The sequence below is a fragment of the Malus domestica genome, chromosome 04, assembly GCF_042453785.1.
Source record: "Malus domestica chromosome 04, GDT2T_hap1".
NCBI classification, from domain to species: Eukaryota; Viridiplantae; Streptophyta; class Magnoliopsida; order Rosales; family Rosaceae; genus Malus; species Malus domestica.
Window position 1 is genome coordinate 31413629 of NC_091664.1, and position 22084 is coordinate 31435712.

At 37.8% G+C, this 22084-nt stretch overlaps 4 protein-coding genes across 7 annotated transcripts; 1 reads left to right on the plus strand and 3 right to left on the minus strand.

The window, feature by feature from the left end:
* Positions 1-339: 339 nt before the first annotated feature.
* LOC103408700 (acyl carrier protein 2, mitochondrial) lies at positions 340-1952 on the minus strand. The gene is made up of 2 exons (XM_008347531.4): positions 1682-1952; positions 340-780 (listed from the first exon to the last, which is right to left on the minus strand). Exons 1-2 carry the CDS (start codon positions 1904-1906, stop codon positions 604-606), a joined length of 402 nt encoding a protein of 133 aa, XP_008345753.2. The 5' UTR covers positions 1907-1952; the 3' UTR covers positions 340-603.
* Positions 1953-1979: 27 nt separating this feature from the next.
* On the plus strand, positions 1980-6034 carry LOC103434285 (uncharacterized). The gene is made up of 12 exons (XM_008372621.4): positions 1980-2361; positions 2477-2532; positions 2622-2655; positions 3116-3214; positions 3295-3443; positions 3631-3669; positions 3836-3928; positions 4310-4408; positions 4782-4883; positions 5313-5396; positions 5503-5568; positions 5684-6034. The coding sequence occupies exons 1-12, from the start codon at positions 1980-1982 to the stop codon at positions 5768-5770; spliced, it is 1290 nt and encodes a 429-aa protein (XP_008370843.3). The 3' UTR covers positions 5771-6034.
* LOC103434284 (endoribonuclease Dicer homolog 2) lies at positions 5903-16299 on the minus strand. 4 transcript variants are annotated; one of them, XM_070820099.1, is made up of 23 exons: positions 15975-16299; positions 15711-15809; positions 15356-15533; positions 15152-15265; positions 14474-14608; positions 14173-14257; positions 14003-14067; positions 13439-13579; positions 13035-13163; positions 12825-12954; positions 12626-12725; positions 12169-12364; positions 11922-12082; positions 11493-11711; positions 11185-11396; positions 10814-11088; positions 10288-10721; positions 10022-10125; positions 9426-9622; positions 8631-8840; positions 7276-7686; positions 6670-6948; positions 5903-6539 (listed from the first exon to the last, which is right to left on the minus strand). In XM_070820099.1, exons 2-23 carry the CDS (start codon positions 15767-15769, stop codon positions 6180-6182), a joined length of 4194 nt encoding a protein of 1397 aa, XP_070676200.1. In that variant the 5' UTR covers positions 15770-15809; positions 15975-16299; the 3' UTR covers positions 5903-6179. The 4 variants fall into 4 exon arrangements, with proteins under 4 accessions (XP_070676200.1, XP_070676201.1, XP_070676203.1 ...); XM_070820100.1 differs by having other exon boundaries at positions 15711-15812; positions 15975-16297; XM_070820102.1 differs by lacking the exon at positions 9426-9622 and having other exon boundaries at positions 10022-10064; positions 15711-15812; positions 15975-16297.
* A 1773-nt stretch (positions 16300-18072) lies between these two features.
* LOC103434379 (peptide chain release factor PrfB1, chloroplastic) lies at positions 18073-21752 on the minus strand. The gene is made up of 7 exons (XM_029101511.2): positions 21385-21752; positions 20874-20945; positions 20533-20753; positions 20048-20251; positions 19241-19456; positions 18801-18987; positions 18073-18612 (listed from the first exon to the last, which is right to left on the minus strand). Exons 4-7 carry the CDS (start codon positions 20210-20212, stop codon positions 18323-18325), a joined length of 858 nt encoding a protein of 285 aa, XP_028957344.2. The 5' UTR covers positions 20213-20251; positions 20533-20753; positions 20874-20945; positions 21385-21752; the 3' UTR covers positions 18073-18322.
* Between the last annotated feature and the right edge of the window lie 332 nt (positions 21753-22084).

Here is a 22084-nt window from a genome sequence, read left to right on the forward strand (position 1 = left end):
TCATTCGTTGCATTTCACTTAAAGTTAAGAATTAACTAGTCTACAACTACAACGAGGAAGATAAAGGTCTGCAATTACTCATGAGAAACGACCATACAAGTTAGAAGAGCAAAAATCTTATATGGGACAAACCAAACCGAAGTATAGTTGTAAAAGTTGTGGAAAAAGATGGGCATTTAAGCTCTAGATGCAGTATATCCAAATTAATCAGCACAAACACTGAAAGGCAATCCAGCAATATAGTATAAACTAGGTACTCGAGGGTAAAGATCATTTAAGCTTTTTTTTTTTACCAAGCAAGCTGAAACCAAAAGCCACCGCCAATCGTCAACGGCAATGTTTAATAAGCAATAAACTCGATTGTTTTTATTTCAACAAAACATCAATGAAACAATCTAAGAGTTGTTTTCAACACACTTTCCATAAAACTGGAACCGCAACACTCAAGTTTTGAACATACCAAAAATACTACTCTCTTTAAACAGCATTCATAGGAGGAGAAGGAATCCCAAAATGGCACCTTTATAAAAATCCAACAGTTCTAACAGCTAAACCCTTGCAGGGAACAGGAGAAAATTAAAAATGGAGCGTCATGCCTTTCCCCTACTTCGCCTGAGGGTGAGAAGAAATAAAGTCCACAGCCAGACCAATTGACTTGATCTTGTCAGCTTCGTTATCAGGGATCTCAAACCCAAACTCCTCTTCCAAAGCCATCACAATCTCCACAGAATCTAAACTATCCAACCCCAGGTCACTTTCGAAATTAGCATTTGGTGTAACCTACCAAAATAAGAAAAACAATGCGCAGGAGATCAGATTCTTGAAATATAATGAAAATGCATTAATATAATGGCCTTATAAACGAAATCAGTATGAAATGTGAATGGACATGAGCACGTTCGAACATATAAGCACCAACTCAAGCAAAACAATAAGAAATACAAACAAGAAGGGGCCGTGCTGTTATACTTGAGACATTCATCCTATATAGAAACTGATGCAAAAGCAAAATAGAGAAACACATTCAAGTCTTTGTGTAAGGTCAAAGAAGAAAGACAAAAAAGAATGCTCATGAAATATCATACATTTACAACTATTAGTAACAGATGCAGGAATGAGAGCTCAGCTCACCCCCCATCTTTATCAACAATGTTAATCAATACTGTAACATTAGTGACAGAGTATATGATCTACGCCCTTCACATATCTATCCTCGTTGCACATATCTACTTGTGCATATTTGTTTCTCATAAAAACAAGACAGCGGAAAAACTGAATAATGTAATCGACCAGCCATTGCTGTTGCATTGGAAGAAATGACTTCATCGTCAGCCCAAAATTTGTAGAAACCCAAATAGCAATATTTCAATTCACCATCAACATATAGGCATACAGATGTTCTGTTTGTGGATATGGGTACATTCAATAAGATGCTATGACTGGACAGTGCAACCAGCAAAAATTTGACGTTACCAAAAACCCTAATTATTCAATACAACGGATCTTACAAGTATAAAATCAACTCCTCATACACAAAATGACCACCCTTCACAACAACAACAACCAAATAACTACTAGTTCAAACTTGCAATTCATTAGAAAAATGGTTCCCACAAACATTCAATTCCATTTTCTGAGAAAATCGGAGGCTTTTATCTCAGTTATAGATAGATTGATATACCTTGGAAGGATCGACCTTCTGGAAGTTCTTGACGACGGAGACGACCCGATCGGTGACCTCAGATTTGTCGAGGAAGGTGCCCCTGACCTCCTCGGAGAAGAGACGGCGTCGGATAGCGGCAAAGGGGGAGAGGAAGAGAGGGGCGGTGGAGCTAGGGTTAGAAGGCACGGCTTGAACCTGCACTCTCAGGTGCTTGAGTAGTACGTTCCTCGCAGACGCCGCCATTGAGAGCTCTTTCTTCGCTCGTCCCTGCTGCTACTGCAGTATCAGTCGGCTACAGTATGAGGGCGAGAGAGAAATGGCCTTCTCTTTTCTGTTGGGTGAGACCGCGAGAGATGGAGAGAGCCACATTCTGGGGTCACACGTCGTCGTTCGGGTACAAAGTTGTTGGAAAATGTGGGCTTTTTCAGAGACGAATAAAAACACTACCCTCCAAAATCTATCCAGATCCAAATTGAAGTTGGGTTGGGCCGGAAAGGCAACCGAACAAGAAAGCAATAGTATAACTGAACCGAACCCGATTTACCGGCAGCAGCAACCAATCCACTGGTCTCGACTCTCGAATGCTGGAGCCTGGAGTGGTGGTGAAAGGAAAGTGATGGCGATGGTGGTGGCGGTGATAGTCTTCGTTTCTCTGTTTCTGTTTGTTTTTTTAGCAATCAAATTTGCAACAGCTGATGGTATGGCATTATTATTCTTCCTTCTTCTTCCCAATTTCCAGTCTTCCCAATTTATTAATATTATCAAGGAACATGTATCTGTGAATTTCTGAGCTCTTACAAGCGTGTGCTGCAGGGGATTTTACTTTGACGTCCAAGGGCGGTGCGAAGCGCGACCAGATTGAAGATAAAGTAACCCCATTTTTTCATATCAATATCAAAAGCTTGTTTCTTTTCTTTTGATTTCTCTCTTCAAATCGGTAATTCTCATATTTCTTCAGGTTGTTTGGATAACTGGCGCTAGCCGCGGAATTGGTATCTCAATCTTCTTCTTCGATTTTCTATCTTCAATTTTCTGCAGATTATTAGTTTTCGTAAAGCCTCAGTTACTTGTCCTTGTTATTGTCACCATTTTCATACTTTTCATTGTTATTATCACCACCGTTTGTATCATTACTATTATTCTGGCAACAATGACCTTGGCGGATGGTAAATGATGACAGTTTTCAAGTACATGGACAATGTTTCCGTACATAAGTTTAGTTGTTGTAGCAACAAAACTGTATATTTGTCTGCTTCCCAATGGATAGTGCATATTATGTTGCTGCAATGTTACGTATACATTCATGAGGATGATTCTTTTATCTTTGTTGTGGTTTGTATCTGGTGAAAATTGCCCAAATACTTTGAACCAATGTTCCCCTCAATTTCGTCTCAATTGTCATTTTCCATGCGTAAACTTTCTCACTTTTCTCTCTGTAACGTTTGTGTGAAGGGGAGATTCTTGCTAAGCAACTTGCGAAATTGGGGGCTAAGCTCATTATTTCTGCACGTAATGAAGCTGAATTGGAGCGTGTCAAGAGAGAACTGACTGGTCTGTTCTTTTATGGATAGCTATCATTCCTTTTTTAAGTACATCTCCCCTCTCTCTCTTAATTTGGTTAGCATGCCCAGGTAAACATGTACCTGATGGTGTAAAGGTTTTGCCATTGGATTTGGCATCTGGTGAAGATCATCTCAAGGATGCTGTAGAGAAAGCAGAGTCCTTCTTTCTTAATGCTGGTGTTGATTATATGATCCACAATGCAGCTGTTGAGCGTCCTGTAAGTGGGCAATTCCTAATTTCTGAGTGTGAGGCATTGTTGGTTATTGAGACAATCAATTGAAACCCATAAATGCAAACTTAAAATTTGAAATTTAACTACTTATAATTCTCGTATGTTGGAGCACTTGTGTTTATGACAGGAGAAGTAGAAACTAATTAACTCTGTTCTTTTTGTCCTATGGCAGAAAACTTCAGCTTTGGATGTTACTGAGGAGAGTCTGAAGGTATTGTGTATGTGGAGTCCTTGGGTTGTTTGATGCTATATATATCTCTAAGAAAATTACCGGCTCCTATGGATCAATGAGCCATGTTTTGCTACTTTCCTTCCTTTTTATACTTTTAAAATGCTTATGTATGAAAGTGATCCTGTTTACTCTTTCTTGCAAGTAGGAGACATTCAATGTCAATGTTCTTGGGACACTAACGCTTACTCGGTTGCTAGCACCTTACATGCTGAGGCGGGGGAAGGGACATTTTGTTGTGGTAAGTTGAAAATATTGTTAAAATTCTCTGCCATACCCACTCATTTCATTGAAAAGATATATTGGATAAATTTTAATTAGTTTCAGCAGGACTTACACAATAGCTTTATGCAGTGTGACATGTGATTAGTAAAGAACCTAATGGATCGATACTTTTTATCCTGCACATGACTATCTCAAATGTCCAAGACTGTAGTTATGCTGACTACCTAGACATAAGTTAATAGGATTTGTCATGCATTCAAGTACATTAGGTACTTAGTTATTTGTTGGTGTTAATTGTCAGGCATATTCTCTTATTATCTTCATTTTGTGCTTGTTTTCCATTTTTGTTCTCCACCCTTCTTAGATCTTTTTTTTGTTTGCTTAAATTTATGTGCAGATGAGCAGTGCTGCGGGAAAGACACCGGCGCCAGGTCAGGCCATGTACTCTGCCTCTAAACACGCATTAAACGGGTACTTTCACACATTGCGTTCTGAGGTAAAATAGAATTTCTATGACTTGTATGTATTTCATATCTCATGAGCTAAATGGCATTAATACTTTGTCCCTTACGATGGACTAATTGTGACAGTACACACTGCACTGGTAGTTTAGGATTTTGAGCAAAGAAATGGAATGGTAAAGATAGGAAACTTTAGAATGATGCAAATATCTTATAAGAGTGGAAAATCTTTACAATTCTCACTAATCAAAGTTCTCCATTGTATCTAGACTTAATAACGACACAAAGAGGAGTGGTGTGTTTATGCGTTATTCAAATGATTCTTATCAAAATGAAACTGTTAATATAACTATAATATCTGTTTGCTATATTTACCAAATGGTGCTAGTTCATCTTTCCTGAGTACAGCTGTGTCAGAAAGGAATCCAGGTGACCATTGTTTGCCCTGGGCCAATAGAAACATCAAATGCTTCTGGAGCAGCAAGCTCAGAAAATAAAGCTTCTCGTGAGGTTAGCTCTTATTGTCCTTACCATGATCTTGTTATGTCTACATGAAATTGTCCTCCTGCCCCCTGTATGGGTAACAACATGCGGAGAACCCCCAACTCACCCTACCCCCACCCACCCACACTCACACCTTCTATTTAGTGCAATCAACAGGCATCCTGAGTGGATGACTCTCCACAGGATCATTCCCCAGGATGATATATATGTATGTATGTATTATTCTTTTTTCCCCCTTCTCCCTATGTGTTATTCATTTTGGCTGTGTATGTTTATCTCCAAACATCTAATTTATTTTCATTCATTACTTATGTGCTGCCTACTTAACCCGTTTTGACTCGAGAGGGCGTTAATGGGCTGGGGACATGTTATAATTTGAACCTCTAGCATTGAAATGTTTCTTAATCCTTTTGTGTTATTTTTCTGTTTTAACAGAAGCGTGTGTCGTCAGAAAGATGTGCAGAGTTGACGATAGTTGCTGCCACCCATGGTCTGAAAGAAGCTTGGATATCTTACCAGGTATTGACATTAGTATCGCCATCCATTGTATAGGTCTAACTACCAAGATAATATGTATGTTATCCTAGTTACGCTTATCCATATTTTGTTATTGATTGTATTGTAGCCTGTGCTGGCTGTAATGTACTTGGTGCAATACATGCCAACTATTGGTTATTGGCTCATGGACAAGGTAATTTCTGTACCTCTGGTTTATCTGTGGTTAGCATGAGTTTGCCCTTTCCTTTTCGGCCGTTGCCTGCATTTCTGACACTGACATGGAGTTGCTGGTTTAATACAATTCCTAGATTGGTGGAAATCGAGTTGAAGCAGCTGCACGGAAGGGGAACACTTACTCATTGAGCTTACTGTTTGGGAAAAAGAAGGCATCATGAATCTTTTGATCCGAAGCTCTAGCTTGTTGTATTTGATTTAGCAGCAACCCACGAGACACTGCCTTCGATGGGAGGGGCTACATCGAAACCATGTTGAAGGAAAACATACAATCATATTTACATGTACATCTGTTTTCTTTCCAAAATACCGAAAATGCATTATGGTTTGATTAGGTTTAGGGTTCTGAGGAATTCCCTGACGGACGGATCAAGTATGCCAATATTTTAGCACAAAGCAGTACAAAAATTGCATTAATCCGCCAACGACAGATCCATACATATAATCCATCCGCCAATTCTTGCCCAATTACAGCACCGCAACCGCACCTTTAGAGAAGATACTGTAACTTTAGACATGGCTACACCGTTGGTTCTCCAACACGTTATTATCTAGCAGTAGAACAAATGTTCATGAATTTGTTGCAGGCTGCGTAGCTTCTTTCAAGGACCTCAAAACTTCCTTGCAGGCTAATTTCAATGCCGTCTTCTTATTAGAAGCTGTTGATGTATGCTTGTGCGTGACCCCATTGGCTTCGACCTCTATTGTAATGGCAGCCTCACCGTTGTGGGAAGTCTTGACGGGTTTCTTCATGTCATAATGCATTTTCTGGCAATGTTCGTTCAACTCTCTTACGGGATGGAGCTTCAACGTCTCTGGAGTAATCAAGGGCTGTAAGAGAGGACTTATACTTTGAAAGACAATCTCCTTATCATATCCAGAATCAACATAAATTGCCCCTGCCAGAGACTCGACAACATCTCCAAGTACCTGTTATCAATAAAGGGAAAAATATAAGACCATCACGTCAGAGAGAGAGTTCGATTACGACGTGCAGGCAAAAAGTTCTCTTGTAGAATACATTAATGCATAGATATAAATATATAGGCGGATGACTAACCTTGGGGAATGATGTCTCGGAATCCCATCCAAAAGTCGATTCCGTAGATAACCTCTCAAAGTTTTCAATTGTGTAAACTATATCTTTGTGCAGTTTGTGTGAAGCATGCAGAATGTGCTTGTACAACTCAGCCTTAATAGCAGAGCGAGCATAACAGTCGTTGTTCACAGAGGCAGACCTCATATCAGTTAAGATTCCCGGTGACATCCCAGGATACTCATTGTACAAATATATAGTGATCAGATAATCTAACACAGCATCCCCGAGAAATTCCAGCCGCTGCACAAGAAAGAATTTACTGTTGAGCAGAACAGATGATAGAGGATGAAAGGTTGCCGGTCATGTAAAGGAACATATGGCCTACGAAATAAGATGCATTATGGAGACTCGGAAAACTGTTTTAAGCAGTGCTGAGCACGGAAAACCACTGTCGAATGCAGCAGATTACTATCATGTAATGTAATGTAGCATTGAAGTATTGAACAGACAATGCAAAGAAGTTGAAATGAAGTAAAAGTATGCACTGTTATTGTGTGAGCATATCACACGTGAGGAGGTTGGCATTCAGTTACAAAATAGTAATACCATGTATAAATTTCATTGTACCTGATAACATCCTGGAATCTCAGGAAGCATGTACGAACCATGGGTTAGTGCCTCAACAAGAAGAGAAGGATCACGGAATGAATACTTCAGTAAGGACTCTATACGTCCGACATTGACAAGCTTCTCCGGTTGCAGTTGGAAGTGCCTCTCGCATGGTATATGGACAAAATCCACCTTTATACCAACCCAATTCATGAAATACATGGCAGCTACTTCCCCACCTGTGCTAAGAAATGCACCAATTAGTGCTTCAACCACATCAGCAACACTCTTACTTTTTACCTTCCGTCTTTCCCTAGTGTAGATCTTTCTTCCGTCATAAAGCAACTCCTCATATAGTAAATAACTTCCAGAATAATCTCCAGGTATAAACCAATTTTTTGGGTCAAAACTCTCGTTACGAATAAAGCCCTACAATATCATACGAATGGCAAACAAGTCGTAAATACAGCAAGTGATTTATCTAAAAACAGAAAAAAAATGAATTTGACGTCATGAAGGAAACTTGAAACAGCACAATGAGGGTTTTAGTATCTGGAGTTGTAGAATGAAGAAAGTTGGGTTCCACCATAAAACCAATTGGAAATTTGAGAAGTAGCCCAACCTCTTATAAGCCTATGCAAGGTCCCTCCTCCCATCAACGTGGGACTCATTCTCAATACATAATTGATTTATTTATATATCCTGGTAATACTTTATGCATCTTTTTTGTTGAATTTTTGGATCGCCGGGCCTCCCCCATTCTAACGACACCGATACTGTCCCCAACTTTACCACATGCCCAATCCGTCAGGTGTGGGGTTTTACCACAAAAGATCTCGGTATTAGTTTGAGTAGGGTAATTCTATTTAAACCCATTGGGTTTCTTTGAACCCACCGATGTGGGACATTTAACACTCCCCCTCACGTGTAATCTTATTTAGTGGTTCATACATGAAGATCCACACATCGGTAATTGAAACTCAGAGGTCGGCTCACGTTAGGCCCACTTGTTTTCAATGGAACTCAGCAGTCGTCTCTATATTAAGAGTTCAGACTTGTTTCCTTATGGGTGACAAGCTCGTTGGCTTGCACGGGTCCACACCGTTGCTGTGATACCATGTTGGATTTTTGGATCACGGGGCCCGCCCCACTCTAACGACACCGATATTGTCCCCAACTTTACCATCTGCCCAATCCGTCAGGTGTGAGGTTTTGCCACAAAATGCCTCAGTATTAGTTAGAGTAGGGTAATTTTATTTAAACCCATTGGGTTTCTTTGAACCCACCGATGTAGGACATTTAACACTTTCAGCACAACTAACGAAAATAAAATGATGGAAAATACTAACAGCAACAGAATAGAGAAATATTACCGGAAGTTTGTGGTCACAGCCAAGCCTGCAAAGGGCAGCATTAGATATTATCTTTTCCTTCTTTACACTAAGAAGGCCTTCATGATTGTTCTGATATGTTTTGAAAAGCTGCTGACTAGCAGCATATTTAAGAAATGAATCTCCAAGAGCCTCCAAGGATTCCAAATGGTAATTCTCTTGACATTTTTTTGTTGTAATAGCTTCCAAGACCTACGTATAGATATCAGATAGCACCAACATGTAATGTTCAGAACCACAATGAAACCAAATATATCAATAGTACAACGATAAACTAGAACGGACTAACAAAGCTATAAATAAAACAAAATTATAGTCACGGACCACATTACCACAACTTTATTGAAAAATTATGCAGTGTAAAATAAAAATTAAAATTAAATTACAAAAGAAGCTCCGAGTCCAACTGTGTGCCATATTCAAGTGAAAAGGTACCAATACTACATGTATATGCAAAGACTACACAAGTTTCCTGATAGACATTCTACCATCCAGATGTTTTACTCAAACTTTGCTCCATTATACTCGTTCCATGTCAATACTATGAAAACATATGGAGTCATACAGCCACCAAGAACATATCAGTTTATAAATTTACTCACGCCTTTACCAAATTAATTGCAGAGCCACAAACAATGATCAAGTTCACTAATGTCAAGAAAACACTAAGCCAGAAGTGAAAGGGAAAACAATCTAGCAAACCAACAAATTCATCAAATTAGAGAAAAGTCACAAACAATATAGTATTTTCCCCCTCAAAACAAATTAGTATAATACCTTAACGGTTGGAATGATAACATTTTGTGTGCAATGATCCAAAACAATCCTTTTCAAGTTGGCAGCAATAAGTAAAGCCTCAAGTTGATGCATGATTGAAGGAACAAATGAGTATGAATATACACTGCTGATTGATATAGGTGACATAATTATAGAACAAAATTCAGGTGGCAATTCAACAGATGTATGACTCGATTCTGCAAAGAAAAAACACGTTAAGTTTATTACTCAACAAGAAGTAAGCATGAAAACAAGAATGGGATCCAATCGGCAAAATCTCAACACTGACACTATAAAAAAAATTTCCAAATTTAACTCATTCTTATGAAAAACCGATACGAATTGCCCCATAAATTCCCTTTTGGTTTCATACATGAAATGTTATGCAACATTGCAAGAACATTGTGCTCTTTATACGATCGAAAAACATTGCTCATTATTATACAACTTAATCAAAATAGGCATTGTAAGTTTTTATGCAAAATCCACTGATTTTCAAAGCAATAAAGAAAAGCATGCATGTCATTTTCCTGCAAATCTCATCATACACTTAGCATGGCTATCGACATGAGAGTAAAAAAATTAGAATATCTAACCTTTTTCTTTCTGTTGTCTGCACCTTTGTAGATAATTTTGCACCTGGAAAATTCGTCTCCCTTTCAGTAGCAATTGTCGATCAAAATACAAGTTGATCTTGTGTCTATAACAAGAGAAGCATTTTGAGTTACTCATAAATGGCTGGGATACAATGTTAGCACACGTAGTTCATCATGTTCTTTTCTTGTTGCATATCATTTAAGTTCTTGGATACACAAGCTCATCAATGGCAACAAATTCACATGGATACAACAAAAGCACATACCTTTCTTCGTAGTATTTCTTATACGTAAGAGCTCTGCCATCCCTGAGCTTAAGAAGTGAGTTTCCATTCAAGTTACTCAACAAACCAGTGATGCAATATATGGTACCATTATGAGGGGTACAAACCAAAGAATTCTGGATCATGCATGTACAAACCAAACCCTGTTTGGTATGTACCAAACGGGAACAGCCGTTAAGCGTTGAACAATTTACGTGATCATTGGAATATTCTTCAGATGCAAATAACACAGATGTAACACATCTCCAATCAATGATCACAGCTTCCTGATGTATTCTGGTCCCCGGGAGTAAAAGATAATCAATCCCAACATTTCCTCCCGAAGAAAGTCCATCTAAAACTTCTCCCAGCTTATTCAAATTGTGATCAATTAGAATTTGAAAAATTGTGATTTGGAACCTTCTACACAGAAGTACCTACAAATAAAGTCATATGAACATGATAACACGTTAGTTTATCTCATGCATCATATAATACTGAAAGAGCAGTAGGGAAATCAAAACAATACCTGTTCTGAATTTAGATGAATTTCTCCAACATATTTAAAGTTTACTGTTACACTACCTCTGCCGACTTCTAAGTCAAAATGAGGATTTGCAATATCACAATCCAGCTCACTCCTCATACCAAGTACAATGTTATGAACTGGAATATCATATTCAAAATTCTGATTCAGCTCAATTAAGTAGCAATGATACAATATACTAGGATCATTTGAGCAAAAGGGCTTGACTAATTCAATTGGGACATAGCTGCACTGTACATCATCATACGGTTCCGATCCTGCACACAGCCCAATTAGAATTTGTAAAAAAACATACTCAAGTTCAAAACGATATTAGAAGCTAAGGATGGGCAAGTAAAGGTTAGAGAAGTTACCAAGCTCTTGTGTGCCTTCTTCCTCAACAATATCTGGAACAAGATTATCCGTTAAAGCACCAATTTTGTGAAGTTCCTTGCAAGCTTCGAAGCATGCAAGTTGCTTCAAAATTTTAACATTTCCTTTTACATGAACATCAGGTATTGGACAGCTCTTGGGAAGATGCAAAGTGCAAGTCTCCTTGTCCCATCTTGGAGCAGGTTTAAAATATCTGAAAAATAAATTAAAAATTAAAAATAAATCATCAGAAAAATCAATGAATAGAATACATAGCAGCATTAATTACAGAGTGTTTCACTAAACTAACCCATCAGAAGGGAGCCTTGAGCAATAGAAGTACATCAATCCAATAGAGGAAGCAAGGCTCAAGCTTGCTCCAGTACTTTCAACACGATAAAAGTCATCATCCTGCAAATCAATTTCCAAAGGTGTGCAGGCAAGAGAAGAATGGCGTAAGGACTCCTTTCTCATTATAGCTCCACTTGCAAGATAATTTTGTACTCGAGAATGTGTACTGGAATCACCACTGCAGACAAAAATAATTAGGCATAGTACCAGGAACTGATCCTAGAAGAATTGGCCTAAACAGTCAAACTAAATATGAATTCACTAAAGGAGAGAGTAGAATATGAATTTTCTTGCACAAACAAAATTATGGTCAAGTTTCATTAGAGCAACAAATACATCTAGAGAAAAAGTAGGGAAGAGATTAATTTCAGACAGACTGAACAATTACCTTTTCAACATTAACACATAATCAGAGTTTTGCATCCTTGCACGACCTTTAGACTGTATGAAACTAGAAACAGTGGAGGAAGGATCAAATCTAATGACCAAATTACAGCTTTGAACATCTAACCCCTCTTCAAGAATCGATGTTGCAACAATGATATTCACCTGAAAAATATACATTTTCTAAATCAAACATGGAAATTGGTAAGTGACAAGGTATTGTGATTCAGAAAGGAAAAAAGTAAGCATACCATGCCCTTACGGAATTCTTCAACAATTTCGTTCTGCCTTTTTCTGGTTTGGAATTGCACCGCATTGTTATTTCCCGCAATGTACTTTGTCTTCCAGCCATTGAGTTTAGGAAAAAATGTACTAAATAACGATTCGATGACAACAGCTGTTATGACCCTTTCAACAAAAACTATACATCTCAAATCCTTTAAGCCCCTGGGTTAATAAAAAAAACTCAGTACATCTAATGTTTAACCGAGTAGCAGAAAATGTACCATATTCAACTGTATACTCTCTCTCTCTCTCTCTATATATATATATGTTTTGTAAATTTGAGAGTATGTGGCAATTGATTTACCAAAAAAAGGAACAGTGCATTCCAAAGGACATCTTGATCTTAAAAGAACGAATCTTAAGAGATTCAAAACCATTCTACATATATTCAAAAACATAAAAGGTCATTCACGACAAGTCAACCTGTATTCGTGAAGCAATTGGATGAGACAGACAACTTTTGAAGTCAGAAGCCCCTTATCCAAATCGTATGTAACGTCATTCGCAATGGTCCACTTTCGATCTGAATGAAAGGTGTAAAAGAAAAGGAAAGAAGGAAATAATGTAAGCATCAATTACAGATCAAATTCTACACAAGTAGCCAGATGAACAGTACACGTACCAGATGGTAGAAAAGATGCAAATGCCTGGTAAGCTTCAGAACTGAAGTTTCTCACAATTTTCTCGCCCAACACATCCAGTTTCCCCCATGAAAACAATTCATTTTCTTTCTGGGAAAAGAACCAAGCAGCCTGTTCCTCAAATGCAAATCCATTAGTCTGTCACTCATTTCAGTGACAACTAGAACAGAGCCAAGGAAATTGCTTAATACCTTTAAAGCCAGCCAAACACCAAGTTCTTCCAAACAAAATGTTAAAGCTGAATAAAATTTCTTCATCTTATTGCTTATGGATTGTGATGTAGATTGACTGAGATCCAAACTTTCTAGTGACAGTTCATGCTGAGAAGAAATAGACCAATAATTAGTACTGTAGTCTGTCAGACAAACATTATACTGCCTTTCAAATTTGAAAAAAAAAAATACGCCCTTTAACAAAATCGCAAAGAGACAAACATTAGGCACATAACACTCCACCTCCTAGGAAACAGAAGAGAAGAAATGCAGCATAAATGTCCATTCAAGTTTTAAATTACAGAGGACGGTGCAAAATTACTTCCCCATAAAAACAAATTTTTCAATGCCAACATCTTATCATAAAAAATTTTGATACATACCTTTTCTTTCAAAGCATTCAACTGGTTTATTATATTTGCAACCAAGCCACCTGGAATCTCCTCATGCCTGTAATATTTGAACTTTGTAGTTGAATGTGGTATAAACTCAGCAAGCACGGATTCACTAGCACATGTATACACCTTGAACCACCAAGACGAAGCAGGGGAAGCAAAGGTTTAGTAATTTTAAAGAATGTTCAAGCAAATGATATATTAAACTCACAGGTAAAAGATAAAATATTGGACAATAATTCAGCAATGAAAAGTAGATATTGTTGTATGAGAAAAACTAAAGACAGAACAAGAAAATGTCTACAGAGAACTAGGATAATACAACTAATTATAACAGAATTCTCTAACAATGACATGGTTAAAACATGCATGTGTTCTCTACACATCTAGACAAACACTCCTCATGCTTGTAAAATTTAAACTCCTGTCAGTCTACCATTGTTCCTAAAAGCTTTAAAGAACAATTATCACACAAAAATACAACACCGAGAAAGGGATGGAGAAGTGGGGGAGCTAAAAAGGAGAGGTTTTCCTCATATAAACAGAATCGACCTTTGAATTCATCAGGGTCTCAAGTTCATCAATTATTTTCCAATACGATGACTCTGAATTTCCACCTATATCAAAAGAAAAGTTATACATAGATAAAATTAAACAGAATAGAAGGACAACCATTGGATATTGCAATAAATGAAATGATAAATTATTTTGTAAGGCATTACCTTTTGATTTTATGGGGGAAGCAGTCATTCCAAATATTCTTGGAAGTTCAGATTCACCGGAATGTAGCTCACGGTGAAAGAAGTCCTGCACATCAGACAATCCTTCAAGTATTACAGCAAGCCTTTTTATAACAACAATCTCATGATGAAGAAGCCACACAAATAATGTACAGAAATAGTCTGGCAAGTTTAGTGACCACAGAACTAATATTAAACAATTAATCAACTCTCAAGCAGGTTTCCTTTGAAGACGCTGTAATTATTTTGGCAATGAACAAATACCTAATGATAAACCGCTCACCTTCATTATGCAAGCATAGTCGTGGTTACCCCTGGCATGATGGCACTCATCAAAAATTAAAACCTTTATCATGCTTAGTTTGAAGAAGCTATGCCTCAAATTACTAAGCAATATTGCAGGAGTCATCACAAGCACCTGTAATTATAAAGCTGAAAGTTAAAGAACACTAATGTTTTTCATCCATTAACGAATATCACACAATTGTTTACTCCTAAGTGATGAGAATAAAATACACACGTTTGACAGGTGCAAAATAGAAAATTATTAGTGCTGATGCATTTACATGTATCTTGAAGATTTGGGAGGCTTGCTTACCAATTGCTCCACATAAACGGTCATTGTGTTTTTTTAATCAGACACTTTGAGAATTTACAAAACACGTTCTTGCCACTTGTGCAATAGAAGGTTTTTTTTTTCTAAATTTTATTTTTTAAAGCGGGAGCCTTGTGCACTAGGTACGACCTTTTTTTATAGTGCATTTAGAATAATCAGATGCCTTTGGTCATGAAACAGTTTTCAATGACAGAAAGTTTGGGAAGAACACAAAAACATGAAACAAATCAAGAAGTCACAGGTATGAAGTTTGAAATTAAAATCACAAGAAATGTCCAAAATGAATTGAATAAATGAAGCAGATTAAAGCATTATGTATTAAAAAGGCAAACAAAAAACTCCTACCTCATATTGTTCTAATTGTTGCTTCCACATATCCGCATCCCAGAAGTCGACTCCCATGTCTCCCCAATACATACCCACTTTCAAGTCGGTGTGCATTTTCACAGCTTCAGCTTGCTAGTATTAAAAGACACAGCAAGAATCTCATAGAGTTAAGATATGCAAGTGGTAAAACTAGTTATATAGAGTGAGTTAGTAGGTGCATACTTGTTTGACCAAGACAACTTTAGGAACCAAGAAGACGGCAATGAAACGAGAAGGCTTGCGGAGCAAATAAGCGTAGCTGCGGAGAAGCATAATGGCAATCAGAGTCTTTCCAGAGCCAGTCTCCAAGAACACAATGGTGTTCTTCTTAATTGCTGCCTCTAATGCTTCTAGCTGGTAACTGCAAACAATCACCAAACATAACAGACAGGTTCACCAAGCCTTCATATTTAAACAAATTTCCTTCTTTTACAACAACACCAACCAAAAACTCAACCGCAATCACCGTACGAAGTGAATGAAATTTTAACATTTAAAAAGAGCAAAAGAAGAAAGAAAAAAAAAAATAAGACAAGACCTTCTGGCGAATGGGAGAGGATCAGGGCCAGCGGATAATTGGGCTCCGTCGATCTCCATGGCAGCCGGTTTTGCAGCTTCTCCCCGCGATATAGCTTCACTGCTTCATAAATAATAAATAAATAAAAATTTGAAAAAAAAAGAGACAAGAACAAGAACAAAAGCATTGATTCGTTAAGAAATCGAAAAGTGAAAAGCAAACAAAGCGAGAATTAAAATTGCAGAGAACGAAAGAGTGAGCAATGTGATTGAGTTAGCAACTTACAAGAACAAGCGACGGATCGAATTCTAACAACTACCCGTAGGCAGAGGCCAAGACTAAAACTTAATGGGAGAGTTGAGTAAAGAAAGAGCGAGACTCAAGGAAGGAGGGAGGAAAGGAATGGATTCCAGGAAATGTGGATTACTTACTTGAGAATTGAATTGAATTTATACGTTGAGTGAGTGAGTCGGTCTCAGTCACCTTTTTAAAGAACTTGCCGAGGGGGCTTTGGGTTCTCATCAAATTATGTGTAGAGAGAGAGAGAGAGAGAGAGAGAGAGAGAGTCGAAAACTAAACTTGGAAGGGGGGATTCTCTAACTTTCTTTGTGGGTCGTTGGGTTTTCTTCTTTCATCAGAATTCGTGAATCGTGATGAGATCATGAGAATTCGTGAATCATGTCTGTTCATTGTACATCGTGTAATTCATTTTTATCAGTTACTGTTGTACAATAAATGGACTTGATTTACGAATTCCTGAGATCCTGACAAAGAGGATCTGGATTCAAATTTGAGAATCGAGACCTATGAGTACCGTACATGGGGAATTTTCGTGAAAGAGTAGGATTCTCTACTCTTCTATTCTTATCATCTTTCCTCCCTTACTCTCATACATTATTTTTTGTCTTATTATCTTTATAAAAAAAATCAATATAAAATGTTGACGTAATTTATCTGTGACCGTTCAAATAGGAAGAGGAGGGAGATTAGGAGAAGGGAGAGAATCCTTCTTTGGTGAAAGGGGTGATATGCGTGGGTTGCGTCATTATTTACTGGGCTGTAGGCGTAGCCTGTACTGTACAGGTCAGATGAATTCTTCTTTTTTTTTTAATTTTTAACAAACGATATTATTTACACTCATAAAGGACGAGTCATAATAATGTGGTTCAAATTCATCTTTGATGAGAATCAAACTTAAGTTAAGACCTCTTACTTACAAATAAAGAAAAATATCATTAAATCATAGGTGGCTAGTGCTTTCATCTTTATCTAAGTCATTTTTCTATTTTCCTATTCAACATTCATTTGGTGAGATCATGAGAATTCGTGAATCGTGTTCATTCATCGTACATCATGTAATTAATTTTTATCAGTTACCGTTGTACGATAAATGAACACGATTTACGAATCATTGAGATTCTCACTAAGAGGATCCGAATTCATATTTGAGGACCAAGACCCGTGAGTACCGTACATGGGGATTTTTGGTGAAAGGGGTGATATGCGTGGGGTGCTTCATTATTTACTGGGCTGTAGGAGTAGCCTGTACTGTACAGGTCAGATGATTTTTTTTTTTTTTAACAAACGATATTATTTACACTCGTAATAGACGAGCCATAATAATGTAGTTCAAATTTGTCTTTGACGAGAATCAAACTTAAGATCTCTTACTTATAAATAAAGAAGAATATCATTAAATCATAGTATTAGATGACAAATGTTTTCACCTTTATCTAAGTCATTTTTCTATTTTCCAATTCAACATTCCTTTTGATGAGATCATAAGAATTTGTGAATCGTGTCCTTTCATCCTATATTATGTAATTAATTTTTATCAGTTATTATTGTACGATAAATGAACACAATTTACAAATATCTGAGATTCTCACAAAGAGGATCCGAATTCAAATTTGAGGACAGAGACCCGTGAGTACCGTACATGGGGATTTTTGGTGAAAGGGGTGATATGCGTAGGGTGCTTCATTATTTACTGGGCTGTAGGCGTAGCCTGTACTGTACAGGTTCTTTTTTTATTTTTTATTTTTAACAAATGATATTATTTACATTCATAGTAATGTGGTTCAAACTTATCTTTGACGAGAATCAAATTTTAGACCTCTTACTTACAAATAAAGAGAAATACCACTAAATCGTAATACTAGGTGGCAAGTTTTTTCACCTTTATCTAAGTCATTTTCTATTTTCCAATTCAACGTTTTACATAAATTTTAAAGAAAAATATAATTCTTCTATTATTAAAATTGAAATCTAGAGTCCCTAATTCATTATAATTGCATAAACGTAAACGAATAGATCTTTTTTTCCTTTTTCTTATAAAATACGAGTCATTATTCCAATATCATGAAGAAAAAAAATATTAGTATTCGATACATAACTACTAATGTTCTTGACAATGAATAATAATTGTTAGATCTTTGATAAAAATCCAAACTTCAAGATCTAACGATTAAAATACCAGGGGCACCCGATACCCCGGAGCACCCAAGAATTTTTGTATGGTATGATTCGCTATACTACTTCTTGATGTTGTCTACCTAACCCGGCTTCTAATTATACAATTCAAGCATTAAGTAGTGTAGATAATTTAGAATTAATTACATGCTGAATTTTAATTAGCTCACCTTCATACTGTATTTGTATTTGAGGTAAGCTTTTATGTAGGGCTCCAAATCACCGTCCATTACCGAAGTGATATCCGACGTCTCATGTCCCGTCCTCACGTCCTTGACGAGTTTGTAGGGATGGAACACGTAGTTTCTGATTTGTTGGCCCCATTCTGCCTTCACCACATCTCCTCGTATTTGCTTAATTTCCGACGCCCTTTGCTCCTCGGCAATCACTAACAGCTTGGCTTTCAACCTGGCTAGAGCCTTGATCTTGTTTGCAAGCTGGGACCTCTCCTCTGCATTGTAGTAGTCAAGAAATAGAGGTCATCACAAAGCTCACATACTTCTTTATTAAACTTCACAAATACAAAATCAAAACGGGGCCAGAAGCTATCATTCTTTTACTTCCACCAACAAAAAAATGACCAAGGGAAAATATTTCCACTGGTGAAAACCAACAAAGAAATCATGGGGCTAAGGAAACCTGTGCAGCGAACGGTAACACCAGTGGGGATGTGAGTCATCCGGACAGCACTTTCAATTTTGTTCACATTCTGGCCTCCTTTTCCGCCTGCCCTTGAAAAACTTATGTCCAGGTCCTCTTCAGGTAATTCAACTTTCAAAGACTCCTCAGGTAGAAGAGGCATGACATCAACGCCAGAGAAACTTGTCTGCACACAGCTTCAAGTTAGAACACACAATATAGGATACGTGCGCCCACTCTCTTTCCCTCCCCCCTCCTTCCAAATGTGTGCAAAGCCCACTTTCAGTAGTAATTTTTAGCAAACTAGTTATGTACCTAAGGCTGTTCAACTCAACAAGACGAATGTCAACTCTCCACATATGGAAAACCCTGTCCCCTCATAATCAGTTTCTGTAATTAAATGTTTAATAATTCATAGTTACCAGAAGGTTTATAGATACCTGGCGAAGACCTTTGGCATTAAAAGGGGACTGCCTTACAATACGGTGTGTTCCTTTCTCCCCCGACAAATACCCATAAGCATAACGACCTTCAACTTCAATTGTCGCTGACTTAATTCCAGCTTCCTCTCCCTGTGATTTCTCAACAACTCGTGTCTTGTATCTCTGCTTTTCTGCCCACCTCACATACATCCTGAGTAACATTTCAGCCCAGTCCTGCACTGAGAATTATCAAAGGTTTTATACAAGAAAAACATAAACATGTGATTTGTGAACTAACCTGAACACTCTTAAATAACACATAACCATGGAATCAAGCAGAAGTCCACACAAACAATGAATAGGGGATAAAGGTCGTACCCAGTGCACAAGGCTCCTGCTATACGCAGGGTCTGGGAGAGGTGAATGTCGGCTAGCCTTACCCCCATTTATGGAGAGGCTGCTCCCAAGTCTCGAACCCGAGACCTACCGCTCATGAGCAAAGGCACTTGCCATCGCACCAAGTGCGACCTCTAAACAATGAATAGGGGATGCTGATGATAAATTCAGTAATTGCTGAAACAAAAGCTTTACCATCCCCATACAGTATTCTCAAAAGTAGTAAGATAAGTTACTTTTGGCCAGGTATGAATGAGATAGATGTGTCTTAATTTCTAAAAGAAATTCATTCATGAGAAATGCAATATGTTTTACTGTAATGGCGTTACAGCACCTACATATGCATCTCACAGAATCTAAAATTTCCATTGAACTTATAAGAACCATAAAGGACTAGTTGCTCTTCCTTTGCGCATATGTTCTAATTACCTGTGCATCAGTACCTCCAGCACCAGCTGTAATAAAGATGACAGCACCTTCCTTGTCATAAGGCCCCGAAAGAAGTTGAGTTAACTCAAACCTATCCATTCCTTTGTTCAATTCTTTGATGATACTGGCAGCCTCTTCAAGAAGTCCATGGTCTATGGAGTCCATCTCTTCGGTTAGCTTGACTATTGTTTCTACATCTTCAACCTGCATTGAATGAATTTGATCCACAATGCAATTTAAGAGGAGCTCACTTTCTGATATTCAATATTTGTAAATGAGCATAGGTATGCAGAGGTAAATTAGTAAAAGATCTCCTACTAGACAGTATGATTTTGTACTCATATTAAAACTGCCCACTTCATATCATCATATCACACTTCAAGCACAACCAATTATCCAGAAAAACGACAACGATGCTATGTCACCCCATAGAAACGATGCGAAAACAATATTCTAAACAGAATTAAAGAAATTTGGGCATAGACCTGTGATTTGAACTCATTCAGCAATTTTATCCTGTCTTTGACATCAGTCAGGGCCGAAAGGTTTTCTTGAGCCTGAGCTCGATCATCCCAAAAGGCGGTATCAGCTGCTTTCAACTCCAAGTCAGCAACTTCTTGCTCTCACTTGTGCAGACAAGCAGAGTTTCTTATCTCCTTAACGCGTATTGCGGCAGTTTCTACATCCTTTCTTAAGAAATAAAAATCTGTGAGACATAAGATGAACTACAACATTGTCAGTGATTGATGTGCAAATGAAAGCAGCACCATCCGTACACCACGCATGCTCTCATTCAAATCAAACTTGAAAAGCAGTCAAAACAGACCTTGCATTGCCCATTCTCTTGCGTCGGTGTTGACCCCGCCGCTTGCTTGGCTCTCCGGCTTCGCCAGTAAAACTGAGTCACATCAAAAATCAACAGTAAGCAATTCGGAATTCATTCTCTACACAGCATATAAACAAAATAAATATCAAAAAATAGAAAACTCGAGCATCTAAAGTGTTTTGCTTTCGGTAACGTCCTGTGAAATGCACCACAGTACAACCGTCAAATCGAATTTTTCAAATATTAAGCATAAGAAATCAAAGCAAGTAGAAACTAGAAACCCAAAACAGAAAATTTCACATGCAAAAACAACTGGAAAGTGGAAGCCCATAAAAAAGTTAATGAGATATATAAAACCAATTGCAAATTTGCAACCACACACTCACAAAAACGGAAAAATAGAACAAACCCAATATATTATCCCATAAACAAAATTGCAACATAAAGCTCAGCAATTGGAAACAACGCAGAGGCAGAGGGAAATCAAGAAAAGCAGTGCGTGAACTGAAACCTGCAGGACGAAGCGGATGAGAGGTAGAAAGCTGTGTAGAGGAAGGGTAAGTGTAGGAGGAGAAACGGCAAGGAGAGGAAGTGGGCTTTTGCAGTAACAGTGGCAGTTTAGTAATTAGAGACTTCGAGGGGCATAAGATGGCCGTTGAGCTGCACACAGGTCGAAGATGACGCTCCATAGCTGCTGTGCTGCTGATACAACAAGTTCAGGCTCTGCACAAAACCAACATAGTTTTACGACTCCAGTGCTAGTCCAATTGTATGGATGACAAAGAAAACCCGCCTAGCTTGTACGCTGTGGGTGACGTGTGGTGGTGTTCGCACTGTTTGGGACCAAATTGCAATAACGAGTCTTGACTTCGTTTGTTTACATTTTCATCCTCGGAGTTTCGTTTTGATTACGCTTTAGTCCAAATCCGTCTAATAAGTTGGTTTTCCATCCATTTTTGTGCACCTCTTCCTCTTTCTCTTTGAAAATTCATATCGGAAAGACTGGACCAACGATGTTTACGGAATGAAACTACAAAGACGAAAGTGCGCTATATAATAAATTGCAAGGAAGAAAGTGAGAATTCTTGTAAACTAAATGAATTCTTATAGAATTTAGCATTCCATCAGTTTATTCGAATTTGATTCTCTTATACATACACAAATTATGAGTGTGATTCCTATAACACTATTGTTGTATCGTTGCGAGTTTA

Coding starts and splice junctions, on each gene's coding strand:
- LOC103408700 (XM_008347531.4), bottom strand. CDS start 1,906: ATGGCGGCGTCTGCGAGGAACGTACTACTCAAGCACCTGAGAGTGCAG. Junction 781..1,681: donor AGAAGGTCGATCCTTCCAAG/GTATATCAATCT, acceptor TTATTTTGGTAG/GTTACACCAAATGCTAATTT.
- LOC103434379 (XM_029101511.2), bottom strand. CDS start 20,212: ATGGACTCCATAGACCATGGACTTCTTGAAGAGGCTGCCAGTATCATC. Junction 19,457..20,047: donor CTGGAGGTACTGATGCACAG/GTAATTAGAACA, acceptor TTCTCAGTGCAG/GACTGGGCTGAAATGTTACT. Junction 18,988..19,240: donor ATGCCAAAGGTCTTCGCCAG/GTATCTATAAAC, acceptor AGCTGTGTGCAG/ACAAGTTTCTCTGGCGTTGA.
- LOC103434285 (XM_008372621.4), top strand. CDS start 1,980: ATGGCCTTCTCTTTTCTGTTGGGTGAGACCGCGAGAGATGGAGAGAGC. Junction 2,362..2,476: donor CAAATTTGCAACAGCTGATG/GTATGGCATTAT, acceptor CGTGTGCTGCAG/GGGATTTTACTTTGACGTCC. Junction 2,533..2,621: donor GCGACCAGATTGAAGATAAA/GTAACCCCATTT, acceptor ATATTTCTTCAG/GTTGTTTGGATAACTGGCGC.
- LOC103434284 (XM_070820099.1), bottom strand. CDS start 15,769: ATGGAGATCGACGGAGCCCAATTATCCGCTGGCCCTGATCCTCTCCCA. Junction 12,726..12,824: donor TGCATCTTTTCTACCATCTG/GTACGTGTACTG, acceptor CCTTTCATTCAG/ATCGAAAGTGGACCATTGCG. Junction 11,397..11,492: donor TCAAGGCTCCCTTCTGATGG/GTTAGTTTAGTG, acceptor TTTATTTTTCAG/ATATTTTAAACCTGCTCCAA.